The sequence below is a fragment of the Cyclospora cayetanensis genome, unplaced genomic scaffold (assembly GCF_002999335.1).
Source record: "Cyclospora cayetanensis isolate NF1_C8 unplaced genomic scaffold, CcayRef3 CcayRef3_contig_52, whole genome shotgun sequence".
Lineage (NCBI taxonomy): Eukaryota > Apicomplexa > Conoidasida > Eucoccidiorida > Eimeriidae > Cyclospora > Cyclospora cayetanensis.
Window position 1 is genome coordinate 1 of NW_020312503.1, and position 17666 is coordinate 17666.

The window sequence follows — 17666 nt, forward strand, 5'->3', positions numbered from 1 at the left end:
ACTCACTCCACATCTCCACGACTCACTACCCGACCAAGACACAACAACAACAAAAATTAACAACCACTCAACACGAACACTATCAGTTGTGACACGACGCAGCAACAGACAGACATACACAGAAACACGACGTCAGACGCGTGAACTGGCCTACTCTGATAAAGAAAGAGAGGAAAGCACACAACCGAAACGAAAGACACAGACACACACAAACACAAACACACACAGACACAGACACACACACACATATACACACACAGACACAGCCACACACACACATAGACACACACATAGACACACACACACACACACACATGCCAGCTCTGCCGGCAAGGCCTCCCGCCTCCGCCTGCTTCCCCCTTGATTCTTCCGAAGCTGCTCTGGTATTGCAAAACGCAGCTGCGCGCGTCCTGCTTGCCTCCTCTGGCCTTGTCATGACAGCACCACGGGAGGGCACCCATAAGGCGGCAGTGGCAGCAGAGAGTGCGCTTTTGTCGCATATATAACCGCTTCCAAAGAAGGTGTAGTATCACACTACAGCGTGCCCAATATCCTCCTTCTTCCCCCTTCCCTCCTTGTGCCCCTCCTTCTTCCCCTTCTTTCCCCCTTAACGCTCTCAACGGCAGCCACACCCCCGTCAGTAGCGTCACAGGCAACTCGACACACTGCGCGACCCACCAACGCCTCCCCTGGCAGCTACAGCAAGAGCACTGCCAGCAGGGCAGACAGCAGCACCTGGATTAGACGTACAGCAGCACCGCGCGTGTGTCTGTGCAGGGGAAGCATACCATGCTTGAAAGGTGGCCAAGATCCTTTTGCAGCTCGCTGTCAAAGTCGTCGCTGACCCCTACCCCGAGGCTTCCAGTGCCAGACAGCAGCAACAACTCCCGTTGCTGTTGTTGTCGCTGGTGTTGCTGCTGCTGCTGCGCAAGCGACTGCAGAGGTGTGCGTTGCTGTTGCTGCTGTTGCTGTTGCTGCTGTTGCTGCTGTTGCTGCTGTTGCTGCTGCTGCTGTTGGCGGCTTGCGGAGTTAAAGGACGCCCTGGGAGCTGAGAATATCTGCGCAAACCCCCCCCACCAGCTTTTAAGTCCCTTCAGGAGATAGGCTGAAGCCTCTAGGTTGCCACTGATTTCTTCTGTAGTTTCGGCGATGCGAGTCAGTTGCTCTGCAGCAAACAGCCGCATGCAGAAATCGAACTTCCTGCAGCTTGGCAGTAATCCCTAGACCTTCGAGCCAGCAGCCGCCTCTGCCTCACCTGCCCGGCGAGCAACAGCTAGCCAAGCCTCAGACGGCGACAGTCGAGAGGACAGTCGCGGAAGCCTCGAGGCTCGGCAGAGAAGGCAGCTAGCGTTCACGCGCAGCGGCCTTCTCTGCTGCGCCTTCCTCCGATACACGAGCCGTGCTTTCGCCGTAAAACGACCAAAGCGACGGACTGCAGACAACCGCCGCTTCTCTAGGGCGTCGTGACGAGGAGAAGGATTCAAAAACAGTTTAGACTAACCAGATTGCGCCGCGAGTTGCTCCGCAGTCGCCTGGGAAGTCTGGTTCGTCTCATCCACGATTCGAAGAGAAGCTCGCAGAGACTCCTTGCACTGCTGCTGCAGCTCCTCTATCTCCGAGCCTTTGCGCAGTAGCTGCTGCTGGGGCATTGGCTCCTGCGCCAGCAGCAGCTGCTGATGAGGATTCTGCTGCTGATACTGATGCTGCTGCTGCTGATGATGATACTGCTGATGAGGATTCTGCTGCTGATACTGATGCTGCTGCTGCTGATGATGATGCTGTTGCTGAGAGCCCGTACAGCTCCCCTCCTGCCCAAAGGGTTGCTGGACGACACCGCCACACCCCCCTCCTGAGGTGGAAGCATAGGGAGCCAAGGCTAGGGGTGTGCAATGCCTTTGACGAAGGGGGCTAGAGGCCTCTTGGCGACTATTCCCGAAAGATCCCGTAGAGGCTGCCCCCTCAACACTTTGTCTCTGCGAAGCCTCTTGACAGGGCCCCTCACGGGAGGCCCTTTGCTGTTGCCAGTCGAAAGGCGGCATCCCCGGCTCTAGAAAAGTGCATGCAGCACACAGCCATCCCGTAAGCCTGGCTTTCCTGGATGCCGTGTCATAGCAGCCCCTGAGCTCCCCATACAGTTGAAGGGAGAGGCCTCCTAGAGGTTCTTCAAGAGCCACTCGACGTCCTCGGATGTCGGAGGAAGGCACAAGCAGGCCTTTGGAGGCTTTCCGCACGGATCTTCCTTGCCACGGCGTGGCGCTTCAAGAGAAGCTGAGGCGGCCAAGGCGCAGCGAGCGAGGGAAACTTCGCGCTTTTTTCCCCAAATACGCCACTCACAACAGTTTTTGCGTCCACAATGCAGCAATCAGAGACCACAAAGAGGCCTTGTAAACGGTATGCGCTTCCAGAGCAGCCTATATATGCAGCCGCCGTCGGGCTGCGGCTGAGGGCCCCCCGCTGCTGCTGCAGCCGGGGGCCCCCCCCTTTTCCGAGGGCCCCTGAGATCGCGTGGCTGGGGGCCCCCCGTGTGGGGTTGGCAGCTTCGGCTCCTGTCGCTTCACTCCGAATGGCATTTGTCTTTCAAAGGCCTGCGCTGCGATGTGGCGCTGTTGTCTTTGTTGGAGTCGTTCGTGTGTAGGCGAACTCAGTCTGCCTGCCTTCGCTCCTGAAACACACACGCATCATTCCGAAGATCCAGCAAGCCACGTCCTCACGACTTCGCGACTCTCTTCAAGACTTTGTCGAGGAGGTTTCAGTCAGGGAAGGAGAGAGAACGCCGCCTGCAGAAAGCCTCCGAAAGGTGGTAGCTCCCTCCTCATTGCATGGAGGGGCCCCCCGTTCCCCCTCAGTGGGGGGGGCCCCCAAGGAGCAGATCTCCGACCTGGTCCAGTGGACGGCGGGCCGCACGGCGCTTTGTGGCTTTTGAATTTGCAACACTGCCGCCTCCCCCACCCTCGCCTCCTCTTAGCGAAACGTAAGCACCCTTAGGGCTATGAAGACGTGTCTCCGCTCTACGGCTTTGACCTTACGGTTCAGGTTCAGAAGGAGGGTGTGAATATATGTATATGCGCACGCTGCATGCAGAGATGGCTTAAAGGCGTTTTTGCTGAGTCTCGCCGCGGATGAGGAGCTCGAGAACGGCCTTGAATCGTGTGCGGCAGGGGATGAATGGGCGCCTACAGCATCAGCTCCAGCCTCAGCAGTCGACCGCAACTGTTGCGAGACTGCGTCTATAGAGCCCCCCGCGCAGACTGCGGCAGCAGCAGCGGCAAGGTCGCTGCTGCTGCCGCAGTCTGGTGCCTCGTCTGTGCTGCCCGCAGCCCCTTCCCCTGCACAAGTTCCCCACACTCTGCTACTCCGGAAACAGAACCAACAACAAGCGCAAGGGGAAGGAGTCGACCCTGGAAGTCTTTCACTGGAAAAGCAGCTCGAGCGTCTGCGGCGCTTGGCGAAAGCGAAGGGCCTTATGGCTCCTCTTCCGCAGCATGGAGTGCCTTCTAGCGGCCACCAGGCAGATATCCGTGCCTATATGGGCCCCACTTGGAGGGGCCCCCTGCAGCAGCAGCAGCAGCAGCCTTTGCAGCAGGAGGCGGAAGCAGACGCAGACTCAGACTGGCCGGATTGCCTTCCTGCGGAGGGAAACGGAGGTTTTCCTGGCGCTGCTGTGCACGCAGAGGCCCCTAGGGGGCCCCCAGGGGGGCCCCCTGAGGGGCCTCCGGAGGCGGCGGCGCACGTGGTGTGCCGCTGTGCATCGGAAGACGAGCATCCTGAGGGGGGGCCCTCCAACGCTGCAGCGACGCTACAGCTGCTGCCTTCTCCGGGAGCAGGAAATCCACAGTGTTTCGTAGCAGCTGCTGCCCCGTCGCTGCATGGCCTTAGTGTTTCTTCGATCACTGCGCCTTCTACGCCTGGAGGAGACTCAGCGGGGGATTTTCGAGAGGCGCCTTGTTCCCCGTCAGCCTCCGACAACAGCCCGCAAGAGGCCTTCAACAAAGATCGCAGAGGCGGCCTTAGCGCGAGCTGGGGGGGGGCCCCCTCGGGGGCCCCCCGAGAGACGCCGCCTCCTCTTGGAGAGCTGCCCGCCCCTCAGAGGCCTCCCCCCTCTGTGCTGCGTCGCTCTACAGCGCGAGGCAGCTCTCACGGAGACGAAAAAACAAGGAACTCTTGCGCGGCGGCACTGCCGAGCAAACCTGACAACGGGAGTCGCACGCGGAAAAAAAAAGCCACCCCCGCAAAAGCCAAGGCGAACACCCCCAAAAGAGGCCCTAGTAGGGGTCAAGTCATGTTTAACCCTCTTCTCGCATGGGAGGCCGTCTGTGGGGGCTGGCAAGCTCGCAGAGTGAGCCTGCATGACTCCCGAAAAAGCGCAGATGCCGCCTTTGCGACTTCGGACTGAAAGCGTAAGGGCCATCTTTTTTTCCGAGGGTGTGTATGTGCTCGCAGGACGTGACATTCATAACCTCGCTCAGCGCCTTTGAAACATTTGTTGGCGAGAACTTTCCTGTAGAGGGCGCATCAGTGGAATCCTCGACTTCCTCAGCGACTCCTTCGCAGCACAGCGCCTCGGGAGGCCCCCCTTGCTGGGTATTTTCGGTGTTGTTCGAGGACGGCTCCTCTTCGTCAATGTGCAGCAAGAAACTCGATGCAGCGCGATTCAAGCAAAAGACCTTGCGTGCCCGCTTCCCTCGTCCTGTTGCGATTGTGCTTTCCAGGGGTTCTATGGTTGCCTGCCTGGAAGGCCCTTATCTCGCGTCGAGGAGCTCCGAGGCTTCCACCGAAGAGGCCCTCCAAAGACTCACACAAGGAACTCCAAAGGACTGGCAACACTTTGTCATGCCCGTGGCTGAGTTTGCGTTGAATGTACTAACGCAGCAGCAACAGCAAGAGCAACAACAACAGCAAGAGCAACAACGAAAGCAGCAAGAGCAACAACAACAGCAAGAGCAACAACAACAGCAAGAGCAACAACTACAGCAGCAAGAGCAACAACTACAGCAGCAAGAGCAACAACAGCAGCAAGTATCTCCAGAGGGGGTGTGGGGCTTTGTGCGGGACGTGTTTATTTCGAGGAAGAGGAGTTGCCATTCAGGGGGTCTCTTGCTGATGTGGAGTTGCCAGGAGGCGCTCAGGCCTCTCTTAGCAGAAGAACTTGCGATTCGTCGGCAATCCAACCCTAACCTTAAGCTCTAACTGTGTAGCTTCGAAAGGGAAGCCTCGGGCAAGGCGCAAGAAGCGAGCCGCATTCATGCCTTAGTTGTCTAGCCTTGCACACGAGCGCGTTCGAGAGGCCCCGCTGAAAAGGAGCTTGTGTTTTCCGAGGCGTGTCTCGACCTCCTCGTGCTTTGAACTGTCGGACTTGTGTGTGTTTTTGCAGCGCTCGGGAAGGTGTGCTTCCTGGATGTGTCTCTGATGGTGTGGCTGGCAGCCCCCGACGACTCCCAGAGTGCAGGGGCCCTCAGTGCAGCGGCAGCGCGACTCAAGTTGCCGTATTCCTTGGTAGGCTAGGCTGCTGCATGAAGCTGCTGCATGTTGTGGCACGATTTAGGAGGGGAAAGAAGGGGAGGGAGGCTTGAAGCTTGTCTTTGCGAGGCGGCCATTCTTAATGGCTATAAGCGCAAAGGCTTGCGTTGATCCGCAACCACGCGTTTATTCGCCACCTCGCAGCTCGGGGCGACGCCCTCGTGTTTTTCCGAGGAGTTTCGCGATCAAAGGCCGCCTCGTGGGGATGAAGGCATGTGCATGCGCATGCAGGGGAATTTGTCGAGCACAGACTTGGGGGTGTCTGAGGAGGCAAGCGTGCTGTGGACCTCCTCTATGGAGGGTGCCGCGGCAACGGCTGCGATTGCGAGCATCTTGGGGCAGTCGATCCTCTCGCAAGGCCTTTGCAGGTACTGGAGCTGCGCTGCGCATCCGCAAAGGCTGCAGCGAGCGGCATCAAAGGCAGATTACTCCTTGCATGCACGCAGCCGCATGCGGGGAGTCATTATCCGCAGAGCCTCCCGTCTGTAGCCCCTTGTATCAAGGACGATAAAGCCTATCGTCACGGCTGTGCATGCAGGATTCTGGAGGCGCAGGAGGGGCCTATTGCCTTGCTGCTCGCTGTCATTGAGACTACGGGCATCGCATGCGATCTTTCGCTCATTGAGCCCCTGAAATCCCAACTGCAGGTTCGACTGGACAGCCGTAGCAGTCTGATTGCACAGGCATACAGCTCCTGCGGCCCGTAGGGCTTTTCTGCTTGCAGCTTTGAGAATCCGCATGCCTTGCCTGTGCACGCCTTCCTTGTCAGGAAGTAATGGCGCGACTGACGGCTGCTTGCTCGGAAGCAGCAGGCTTCTCGTTTACGCCGTCCTCCGTGAAGCAGGTCGCCTACGTCCTGTACACCCATCTGAAACTTGGAGTGCCTCCCGCGGAGTCTCCTGGGAGCTTCCAGGGAGGCCCTCAGGGCACCAAAGTCGTAGGAGGAGGAGAAAGGACGAAACAGTTCTGCACGGATGACAACGTCCTTCAGGTAATCCCTAGCTCGCAGCCGCAGCTGTGGTCTAGTTGGAGCAAGGGCTGCATAAGGACCCCTAAGCGCTGAAGTCTACGTTGTGTTTGCATGCGACGTGTTGGCTGCAGGGCCTAAGGGACGCGCACCCCGTGGTTCCCCTGCTGCAGAGTTATCGCCAAATCGCCAAACTCTATTCCACCTACCTCGCCCCACTGACACCCGTAAGCTGCACTTACGCGAGGCGGCTCAAGATGCGCCTCTACGCCGCACGGGCGTGGAGGGAGGACAGCCATCCTGAGCTGTACGGCCTGGGATTGGGTGGGCTGCTGCTGGCGCTGCTGCAGCTCTCTCCAAGAGCCGAAGGATGCCCTGATGCTGTTGCAACCCCCAAAACGGAGGGCCCCGTAGGCTTCCACGTGCCTCAGGAGGGCCCCCTGTCGCTCCACAAGAAGAAGGCCAAAGGCTTTTCAACCCCGTGGGCTGCTGGTCGCAATCCGAAGCAGCCAGCGGAGCTTCCAAGGTCAGTCGCTTCCAGAGCCCCCACCTGCCTGCCTCCATCAGTTCAACTGGGAGAGCTGTTGGACGCAAGGGCTGCTGCGCCTTCCGCATGCAGCAGCAGCAGGACTGCATCTAGAAGGCTGCGGTCGAGAGGGTGGCATTGGCTGTTGGGAGGCGGCCTCTGCGCAAATTGTGCGAACCCCCCGCCGCGCAGGCCTTTGCCTGGGAGCGCTGTATAAGGCTGATTCAGCTCAGAGCTTCTCGTGCTGATCTGCGATTTCGGAGTCTGGGGTGCTGCTGTGCAGGGTATTCTGCCGGTGGAACCAGACGCACACTGTCACTGGCCGCCTTTCTGCTTCTTATTACAACATGCAGACTATCCCAAGAGAAGCCGTGCTAATGCTGCCACAGAGAGGCCCGACGGGGGCCCCCTCTGCAGCGGGAAGCCTCCTGGGGGCGCCCTCTGTTGAAGTGAAGTTGAAATGCCGGGAGGCCTTTGTGCCAACTGACCCGGCGCGACAAGAGCTTGTCTCCGCCGATTTTTCCCAAATCGAAATGCGCGTTTTGGTAAATTTCGAGTCTCTAGACAGGCGTGGGGGGCAGCGCTTGGGAGAGGGGAGAGGAGCGGGGTGGGCATTGTGTCGGTAGAGAGTGCCTTCGAGCTAGTCGCTGTGGAGGCTGTGCTGCATCTTAACATTCGGCAGCTAGATCCACTTTGTCTGATTCGAGGCTCAGGCGCACTTTTGTGCTGGTGGGCGTCTCAGCACTTTGCTGTGCCGGAGCGGTGCTGATCCTTACAAAGAAATGGCTGCGGCTGTTGCTGGGGTTTCTCTGGATGCTGTTTCCGACGAATTGAGGGCACACGTAAGGACTTGGGTGGGATAGAGGAAAATTTGGACCGGTAGTGCTTTTCCTCGTAGAGCAAAAGCCTTGGATTCGGTTGAGGTGTGCAGATGCACAAAGCACGCTTCTGCTGTCTCTTCTTGCCCGCTTGCACTCTCTCTCGCGCAAGTGTGTGCAGCCTCCAGGGTTCGAGCTTTCCATGTCTTGCGTGTCAATTGCGCACATAGGCGAAGGTGGCATGCCTCTCTCTGTTGTACGGCGGAGGTTTGCAGACGGTGGCGCAGCAGTTGGGTATGGGTCTTGAGGCCGCGGTAAAGTGCCGTCAGCAATTCTTGGAGGCTTTTCCGGAAGTCGCTCAGTTCGCGAAGGATTCAACTGCCTTTGCGCAACAGCATGGATACGTTACTACACTGGCAGGTCAGTCGTTCAGTAATGAGCTAGGATTCTAAGATCTGGGGGGCTAGCGACTAGGCCATATTTGCGAGGGCGAGCTCGATTTCGCAGCGTCGCATGTGCACTTTACGGTGCAGCATTCTTTTAGCACTGCTGGGTAGAGGTTCGTAACATGAGGAGACCGTACTGTGGGTGGGTGGCCTTCAGGAAGACGTCGACCTTTGAAATTGGAAAATATGGACAGCGCCGCCCTTTCTCGGCAGGCGGTAAATTCGCGGATCCAAGGCAGTGCAAGCGATATCATCAAGCAAGCAATGCTTGCAGTTCAACGAGCGCTGCAGACGAGGTAAAACCCCCATGATTTTGGCTCTCGATTCGAGGTTTGTAGACTTAGGGGTTGCTGAGACAGTGAAGAACCTTTGGAGTGTGCTGGCCTTGCAGGAAGTTCAAAGGGAGCTTGCCCCCTCGCTTGCTGCTATCGCTGCACGACGAACTGCTCGTAGAGTGCTGCAGGGAAGACACGGAAGCACTGATCTCATTGATGAAAGAGGAAATGCAAGGCGCAGCAACGCTCGCCGTGCCGCTCGTGGTGGTTATTAGGAAAGGAGCTTCCTGGGGCGATCTCGTTGAAACGCGCCACTAATCCCCAATCACTCTGGCAAGACTTTGATCCTCGTGCTTACAGGCCTAAGAGCCCCTCTCAACAGAGGGAAGAGCTGTCACAGTGTGCTCATCTGAATTGCTTAACTTGCAAAGCTCGTCGCAGAGGCTGTAACTGGGCAAAATGCTCCCCGTGGGGTTAGTGTGAATGCCCTAAGGAATTGCACGGTATCCTAAACCACAAAGGCTCACACTTATGGAGGTACTGAAACCTAGAAATGGAGGACTGTTAGGGCCGCTTTTGTGCCTCTTTGGTCCACATAAGATGTAGGGAGTTCTAAGCGCTTCTTAGTGTTGAGGACCCTATATTGGTTCGATAGGGTTTCACTTGGGCAATCGCTTTTTTCTGTTCTGAGGAAGCTGCAGGCGCAACTGGACGTAGCAGGGCGAATTTTTCAGCACAAATTGCCAAAAAGTTCGTGTTTTTCCCCACGTTTTGTTGAGTTCAGCTGCTTCGATATCTGGGATATACAGGACTCGCTACCCGACCCAACCAATCCACACAGAAAGGAGGGTATATGGCGAGTACCAAGAAACTAAGGAAAGGCTCACACCTGCAGGCATCCCTGAAGGTCGGTAGGGTTATCAAGAGCGAAGCGAAGCGAGCAGAAACAAATCCGGAAATCGCCGCTACTTGGCAGTATAATAAAGGAAAGGATATTAGGGGGGCAGTGTAAAAAGAAGAGCAAACGAGTAGATCGTACCGAAACAAGCGTTGTGTTTGCCCTTTAGGTGCACGTTAATACAGTTGCTTGGCCGTGTTTAAGATGCAGCATAGTTTCATGCTAGGCGTGACTGTTCACACTTTATACTCATTAAAGGGCGCTCCAAACGTAGACTTGACGCTTATCCTAGAACATTCTGCTCTGCAGCATGGTAAACCTTCGTAAGCATTGGACTCTGCAGTCTTCGGACATGGTCCAATGCCGACGGAGGCACGTCTTTGGAAGAATGTAGCAGCAACGCTTCTCCCAGGTTTTAGCTCACCGTTAAAGTTGATGCCACGTTTTACTCGAAATCCCCCGAAGGCGTGGACGGACACGACCGAGGACAAAAGAAAGAAGCACCAAGTTTGCCGGGCCGTGCTCCAGCCAGATAGTGAGCTCCTTTTATATCAACTGATGTGTCGAAGATTCATGCAAACCTGCAGGCCCAGTTGTCGAAGGAATACTGCGCTGAGCAACATCGAGACAGACGTGCAAGCAGCTCGTTCCAGTAGTAAATGCTGTTGGCCTCATCTTTTAATTTTCAAAGGCATACTTGCTTATATTTGCAATTATTCCGTAATTGTCAATAGGCTTTCTTTTGATGCGCCAACTTATCCTCAGCAACAAATTCTTATGCTTCATTCGTGCCCGTGCGGTCCATTCTTCCAAATTCTGCGCAAGCTTCTGCTAGGGGGGATGACTCTGGATGCAACGCATAATATTTACTTTCTTGAACGGATGTAAATGCACAAATAGCTAAAGATGAGTGTGAGGCCTACATATTTTGCTAACTAGGAGATCTGGTTATGCATTTCGAGGGGAGGACAACAGCAAAAAACGCAGCACTCGCGACTGCTCAGATTAATCTTGACAGATTCGGATGGAAATTCGGCTGATTCAAGTGGCTAAAATTGAACTTGCAAGTGGTTGCGCCAGTGAGTACATGCGTGTCTGCTGATGTATTCGCTGGACTCAGGAAATTCCCTGTTGTAGGAGCAGTTTCTACTAAAAGTGAGAACCTTGAAACTGCCAAACCGTAGTCATGCTGCATAGAAGGCGGAAGAAACATCTCATATACCCCACCCTTTCCATGTTTCGAAGCGTTCCGGTCCCCTCTGTGTAGGCTTTCTTCTTCTGCTCTGCTATACTCTTATCCGTCTTTTTTCGAATTCAGCATGCTCATGTCTTTGCATCTGTTTAGTGGCTCTGACCGCTGATGGCTGATGGTAGGACGAAAAACGTAAGCACATTTAAAAACCTTTCCTTTACAGACATTAGTGCCTTGCGACTCCCCACGAAGACGAAAGTAGCACACGACTCGATTCACCTTACCTATGCCCCGAAAGTTAAGCTGTAATCTGTCAGAGCACTTCAGGGGACCTATATAAGTCCTTGGTCAGAAGGAGAAGTAAATGTAGAAGTATCATGGTGAGTGACCGAGTGAGGCATGCGGGAGGGAAGTTTATTCATTCACGCACCCAACGGTTAAGCGTAAGAGGGCCAGGCCGGATTGATATTATTCCATGTGGCAGCAGTAGAATGTGGACGTTTATACTTATACGTGCGTGACAATTTAGACTATCGCTGCACTCTGGCCTTTGTGGCTTTTTGTCTCACCCAGTACACCGGTAGTTTCGTAGAGGCGCCACGCGCGCTAAAACTGGATTCGCACAGCTGGATGCTCCGTGCGAGCATTGTCTGTTCTCTTTTTTTCTGATAACGATGTTGTTTCTCAATCCACGTTAAGGCTCGTACTTTGCGTTTCTCATAGCGTGCAAAGGCGATGTTCTCAAAGGGTGTACCGCGTTTCTCACTTTTCCTCTTTCACCGCGATGAATCATTTGATTCTTACACATGACTGCATCCATCTTGGAACGGTTTTAAACAGAAAATTCGCTTGGATGTATGAGTGGCATGCTGCGTGGCCCCTACTTATTTCCGCTATGCAAAAGAATGCTTGACCCTTTATTCGTTCCACGTGTGGAATAAGCCATTTACCGTGAACAGGTCTGCTCGTGTTGTGTATGGTATGCTTTATTTGTTCGTGTACATTTTTGTTTCGTTTTTTTCGTCTATCTGTTGGTTATTGTTTTGGCAGGAAGATCACATATACGGAACCGGCTTCTTAATTGCTTGACTCAATGAGAGAACACCAGACGAAGCTCGCATTACTAGCTGGCGTACTGGGGATTCAGTCGATCTTTCATTTCAACAGGACTGTTACGGAAATCGCTAGACACCAGACGGTACTTGACTTGATTTATGCAAACAAAATAGAAGGCGGGGCTCTGTTGAGAGGAGGCATGTTCAGAAATTCTGGGCTACAGGTTTCACGACAACACTGCATTTGCCCTTCTGGACTTCACTCCATCTAATTTAAGTGCGGGCAGCCTTGAGAACATATATCTCCTGATGTTTGCAACCGCCTAAAGGATCCCCATTGTACATATAACAGCAAATAGCCAACAAAAGTGGATACTAGATGACGAAAAGTTGTCAAGTTCGACTCGATTTCTAGGCCAGTGGCTTACTCCCACACTGCGATTTACTGACGTGGTCCTTGTTGTGCGCGTGTGCTTTTCTCTCTCTCGTCTGTTTTTTGTGGAGCTTAAGTGTCTTTTGTTTTCTCTCCGTGACCGCGTCAAGCTCTATTCCACCCGTTTTACCAACCTGTCCGCTGAAAGTATTCACTTGCATGTATAAGTGCTGATACGATAAGAAAGCACTATATTAGCTGAAGTTTGGTGGTTTTGTGCTGCAGGCCGGAAAATGCTTGCAAAAGAAACATGAGGGACCTAGGTGACCAAAACAATAATGGCGCTTGCTTCTGATCATTCAATTCTTGCTAGGTTATCTATTATTTAGCATGCATAGCTCTGGTCACGCATTTTTCTGATAATAGACAGCTTTTGCCTTCCTTCCTAAAGGGTGACTTTAGACGCTGTCCATAGCCGCTCAAATGCACTTGAGCGCCAGCAATCTGACTCTTGCAGCTGCAGTGTATTGCAACTAATCAACCATTACTGTGTTTCGTATGGTGGTTTGGCGGGGGTCTGCAGTGCCCGATGTAGGTGTTGCTTGTGTGATCATTTTGATTTTATCATTCCGTATTCCACTATTTTCGCCCAACCCTAGCATGTCCCGTCAATGTACTTTCTATGTCGATTATTTGAGCATCGAAAATTTTCTTCCGAAGTGTGAGTATCCACCTAAGTTTTTGTGACATGCAACAACACACACACAGCTGCATAATTTCCAGCTTTTAGTCTATCGTAGATAAGTCACCTTGCTGCTTCGATAAAACAAGCGGTTTTGTTCCAATGTTCGTTGCATCTTTTCCCCACTTAGGAAGCAGAGAAGCTGAGGTGGAAACTGCCGAATATATTGGTTTTGTAAATATATGCAGGAAAATGAGAGGAATTCTTGGTTAGGGTGGGCTTGCTTGGTGAATTGTGCACAAGCCCCTCAATTAGTGAGAGACATTCTTTTTAACTTTTTTCTGCTCTTGAATGATCTTTGCTCCAGATTGACCTCTAATGCATCGTGATCTAAGCTGTACACCTTGCTGCTTAGATAAAACAAGCGATTTTGCACCAATTTCCGTATCCACTTTTTCCAATGAAGGCAGAAGAGAAGCTGAGGTGGAAACCGTCGAGTCTAATGAAAAGGAATCGCACCGAGAAGCCCCCGTAGTCAACTCTGATCGCTGTCTATTCATGAGATCCTTTAGATGCTTCACCTAAGCAGAACACAGGCACTGTAGTATTTTGTGTATTCACCAAGAACACCTAAAACGTTCTGGGTCACTGTTCAGACTCAGATTGCATGGCTGCTTTGACTTGAACACAATGCGCCAAAAACGCTTGACCGTTTCAAACAGTCTAACTCGATGTGGAGCTGTAAATAACGATGTACGACATCGTTAGAGCAAAAAAGCACCAAAATAGTACTTTAACGTCAGTCCGTTCCTAGATACGTTCCCTCGCAGCTCCCCTCCAGTCTGTCGTGCACGTGTTATGCAGTAAAAGCCTCTATTTTTTGCGTACTCTTGTGTTACTGGCTGAGAGCTCATCTTGAAGTCGTTGTATGGATTGATCCTTTGCAAAGAGAGCCTCTTTAACTTTCGCTTCGATGGTCTCGAGCATCAATCCCTCTTTTTGCCTTATTTCCTCCATTTTTGTTTTTGCTTCGCTCAGCTGGGCGCTCATAGACTCAATCAACTCCTTTTGGGCAGCTAAGTCGTGCCGGTGTTGCTATGGATACAGGCAGAAACACAGAGAGGGATAAATTCAGTATAAATGGGTTCCACACAGGTACACAGCAGCATATGGTTGGGAAAGGCAGTGACATAGGAAAAATGTCAAAGAGTTGGGTAATGAAAGACATCGGTACTTCGCATTGCAGTTTTTCTCGTTCCCACTGAGACTTAAGGGCCTGATCTCTTTGGTCTCTCTGAGATATCAACGCCTGTTGTAACCAGGGATCAAAATGGCAAACAAGTACTTGCGCGCAAGCAATTGGGTGTATTGTCTTTTGCGCAGTGCCTCTGTATCGCGCGTGAATAGCGCAGTGCCTACTGCTTCCGCCTTCTATTGTATGCACAGCTGGTCTATTGAGAAGCTTCGCACCTTTGTCCTGCCGCTCACTTCATCGAGGGCCATTTGAAGCTCGGCCCTCACCTTCTCTCTAAGCTCTGCCTCTGTTTCCAACCGCGACACTAGCCTCTCCAGATCCAGCCGTTTTTCGTGAGCGACCTGAATCGCGTTTCACTCGCACCTACGTTCCCTTCTGTGTCATGAGGAGCTTGACTCTGAAGAGATATGTAGGCAGTTAGCAGGCTGAAACCTTGATCCTACACTTGAGCATCAGGGAATAAAAGAAAATACCTTAAGCTCTGATTCCAGCTTGTTGCGTTCCTTAGTAAATTCCTGCCTCAGCCGATCGGCACTGTCTTGAGACGCGGCCACTGCTTCGTTACATTGCCGCTCGAATCGCGTCTGGGCCTCCAGCTGCTCTTGACTTAAACGCTTTAATAGATGATCCAATTTCCTTTATTAAATACACCGGCAGATAGCTCGTAGACCAATGAACTCTGAAATGGTGAGATGCTTTTGAGATAAACTCTGTTTAAACCAGTAGCCAATCCACTCCAGCTCTACAAGTATATGCTCTACAAACGGCTTTGTAAAGCTCTTGCATGACAAAAACAGCTAGCACGGCAAATGAGGACATTTTGCACTATGTCCGTCTATGCGCCACTGCATCCTTTGTCACTTATTTGTTTCATCCAGGACCAGCTGGGTTTTAGCGTACAAACCTGTGGCACTCTTCCTCAACCTCCTTTTTTGTTGCTGCTACGGCTTCCTGTATCGCTGCTGCCTTCGCTGCCTCCATGGCAATGATGGTCTCATTTTGATTTGCTTTTGCTGCTGCGGTAGCCTGACGAAGTTCGGCTTCGTGGGCCTGTCGCATACGCTCAATTTCCGTTATTAGCTCGCTGGTTGCCTCTTTGCAGCGCATTTGCTCCTCCTCACGGGCTTTCCTGCATTTATCACGAATCAGAGGGAACGCATTAGAGCTGACTACAAGATATGAATCGGGGTCTGTGGTGTAAATATGGCTGCCAAACAGGTAACTGAGCAGCCTTTCCAGTGATGCTTTCGTAGATATGCAAAGTAGATGAACACCCCTCACGTGGTAGCAGCCTCCGCCGACATCTTCTCATCTCTCATCTGGGATTCCCACCTAGCCGCCTCTTCTTGATGTTTTGCTTGCAGTATGTGCTTCTCATTCTCCAGCTGAAGCACAAAATGATTTGAACGTGCCCTTAGCGACGAAGCGCGAACCGGTAGGAAAAAGGAACTGCTTCGTAGGTCAGTACTACCGCATTTGCTAGTTTTCCCTCCACGCATAAGCATTGTTTCTCTGACCCACAGTAATGACGCAAATTACCTGAGCCCCAAAGTTTTCCTGCAACAGGCGTATCTCTTGCTTATGCTGGTCCCGTTCGACTTGTAGAGCTTCCTCCATCTGTCGCGTCACAATTGCTTTCTGTGATGAAACCTCTCGCTCTAGTTGTTTCTTCATCTAGTAGCATTCCTCCACACACTCATAGACTATTCCATTAGACATGGTCAGGCTGTATATGCCATACCACGCAGAGCAGAGCTTTTTGTACGAGGGCAAAGAACGACTGACACATGGACGTTTTACAAACCGGTGCAATAGGGCGAACCTCATTCGCTATTCCTTTTAGTTTCTCTTCTAAGCAACGCTTTTCATTACGATGCTTTTCGATCAGCCTCTGTATTTCAGGTTCTAGCCCTCTTATAGTGATTTCCTTGATTTCCTGGGCTCGATCGCGCTCCCAAGCCTCTCGTCGTGCCTGAACGCAAGAGGCTGCTTCTTTGTGAATATAAAGAGGGATTTCGTTTCGAGCAAGGAGCTGTGGTCGGCACTCTCGTAGGGTAGACGCTTGCCTCGATGGCATATATAGGCTCATACATGAGTACTTCAGCTATTAGTCGAACGCAAGTTTTTGTACCTTTTCTCCACAAAGGAACGCCTTTCTCTGCCTCTCCAACTCCCGCCCGTACTGCTTGTGCAGTTCAGCAGTCTTGGCCCCAAACTTTCTTTCTAGTTCCCGCATTTCATCTGCAAGTCTTTGATATCGAGATGCCATGTCTTTCTTCTCATCTTGTAGCTGAACTAGGAGTTGCTGCTGACTCCTGGAGTGTTGCTCGTACTTTTCCTGCGAGAGTCACGAACCCGAGTTTGCACCCTTTGCTAGCGGTTTCTGTAGATTTCACGTTTTACACGCGTTAAGGAAGAATCAAAGCTTCTCAATTTTTGTAAAAAGTGTTGTTCATGGATACTAAGTAGGAAACCCTGACGGCAGCATTTCCACGTTGACAACCATATTATTTACAGTAGTCCACGTGTTGTTTCGCTTGAATGGCGAGCGCAAGTTGTGTTTATTTGCTTGAAATTTAGCTGCGTACAGTAGTTTTTGTTAAGTCATCTCGCAATTGCAGTTGTAGCTGCTTCCTAATGTGTTCCTCTTTAAGCTTTTCTCTCTCTCGTAGCTCTCGTAAGGCTTTCAGGTTATGCTCCTTGTCTTCTAGCTCAACTTCAAGGGCAGATATTCTGGACAATAAATTCGCATTGCTTGCGGTGTTTGCCGGGGGATGAAATGGTGTGTGCGCTGTACTATCGCACATTACAGAACCTGATGTGCTCCGATCCAGGAATGAGAGAAAGTCACGCATTCGGTCTCCCGAGGGCTCTATTGAAGAGGCCTTGTCGTGAAAATGCTTTGGTTTCTGGTGATCCAAGCTTTGTGGCATGCCTGCTGTTGAAACCCCACATGTTGCCGCAGATACAGCTTGAGTGAGGGTCATGGTTCGCAAGGGTGACTAGGAAAGAATCGCCTCTTTTCACCTACCATACCTTGTGAAGTAGTGGCTTAAAGCATTGTGATATTCCCATCGCAATGTATATTTCAATTTTTACGCCCTTCAGTTTCACCGAAGAGTCCTGCAGTCAAATGGCACAGGAAAGAAGCCCCGGAAGACGCACACACGCGGACGGAGATCTAATAGTAAAAAATTCGTAGAACATAGATATAGAGCGCTAATTGCGATAGAATAAATATCTGCCTAATGATTTCGCTCCTTTCTAGCTCGATCTTTAGCTTCTGCTGCGAATGTATTCTGGCGACCCGTATGGTTGAACCGCACGGCATGCCATAAATGTTACTCGGAACTATAGTGATGCAGCCGAAACTGTGCATACATTGCAAGCATTTCGCTTCTTCGTTGAAGGCTTATCCTGTTTGGGGATCAAGCTTAGCGGGGTTTTTCCTCTACCGGCTAGTGACCCTGTAGACGGGGGTTGGTCTTCGTTCCACACAAGAATCACTGCATATCTATGCCTAGTATTTCAGTGCTTGCCATAGTATGATATTCCTATCAAAGCATCAGTACGATTGCTATCTTCCGCAGAAGCGCAAAAACTCAGCGACTTGTGACAGGCTGTGTGTAGTCGATACAAGGTGAGGTTTTCGCGGTATGTTA

The 17666-nt window shown here is 52.1% G+C and overlaps 3 protein-coding genes across 3 annotated transcripts; 1 reads left to right on the plus strand and 2 right to left on the minus strand.

Moving 5' to 3' along the window:
- Nucleotides 1-318: 318 nt before the first annotated feature.
- On the minus strand, nt 319-1649 carry LOC113146717 (RNA polymerase II degradation factor 1-like; the record flags this gene model as incomplete). Its single annotated transcript, XM_026334908.1, has 3 exons — nt 1502-1649; nt 937-1165; nt 319-509 (listed from the first exon to the last, which is right to left on the minus strand). Coding segments are annotated over exons 1-3 (568 nt in total), but the record flags the coding sequence as incomplete, so codon positions are not given.
- A 1170-nt stretch (nt 1650-2819) lies between these two features.
- Nucleotides 2820-8867, plus strand: LOC34619627. Its single transcript, XM_026334874.1, has 17 exons — nt 2820-2971; nt 3082-3215; nt 3318-3565; nt 3836-4012; nt 4122-4327; nt 4467-4857; nt 4918-5155; nt 5372-5493; nt 5695-5885; nt 6056-6164; nt 6287-6508; nt 6619-7010; nt 7294-7632; nt 7771-7852; nt 8059-8248; nt 8432-8570; nt 8666-8867. Exons 1-17 carry the CDS (start codon nt 2820-2822, stop codon nt 8865-8867), a joined length of 3534 nt encoding a protein of 1177 aa, XP_026190659.1.
- A 4193-nt stretch (nt 8868-13060) lies between these two features.
- Nucleotides 13061-16991, minus strand: LOC34619628 (centrosomal protein of 131 kDa). Its single transcript, XM_026334875.1, has 10 exons — nt 16593-16991; nt 16136-16342; nt 15722-15976; nt 15544-15678; nt 15286-15389; nt 14909-15133; nt 14478-14640; nt 14220-14345; nt 13638-13844; nt 13061-13330 (listed from the first exon to the last, which is right to left on the minus strand). Exons 1-10 carry the CDS (start codon nt 16989-16991, stop codon nt 13061-13063), a joined length of 2091 nt encoding a protein of 696 aa, XP_026190660.1.
- Between the last annotated feature and the right edge of the window lie 675 nt (nt 16992-17666).

Excerpts from the sequence above, each read along its gene's own strand:
- LOC34619628 (XM_026334875.1), bottom strand. The coding sequence starts at position 16,991 with ATGACCCTCACTCAAGCTGTATCTGCGGCAACATGTGGGGTTTCAACA. Across the intron at positions 15,134-15,285 it reads TCGGCGGAGGCTGCTACCAC|GAAAGCCCGTGAGGAGGAGC; the intron begins GTGAGGGGTGTT and ends TGATAAATGCAG. Across the intron at positions 14,346-14,477 it reads AGCTGGAATCAGAGCTTAAG|GTCGCTCACGAAAAACGGCT; the intron begins GTATTTTCTTTT and ends AACGCGATTCAG.
- LOC34619627 (XM_026334874.1), top strand. The coding sequence starts at position 2,820 with ATGGAGGGGCCCCCCGTTCCCCCTCAGTGGGGGGGGCCCCCAAGGAGC. Across the intron at positions 4,013-4,121 it reads ATCGCAGAGGCGGCCTTAGC|CGCGAGGCAGCTCTCACGGA; the intron begins GCGAGCTGGGGG and ends GTCGCTCTACAG. Across the intron at positions 4,328-4,466 it reads CCGTCTGTGGGGGCTGGCAA|CGCCTTTGAAACATTTGTTG; the intron begins GCTCGCAGAGTG and ends AACCTCGCTCAG.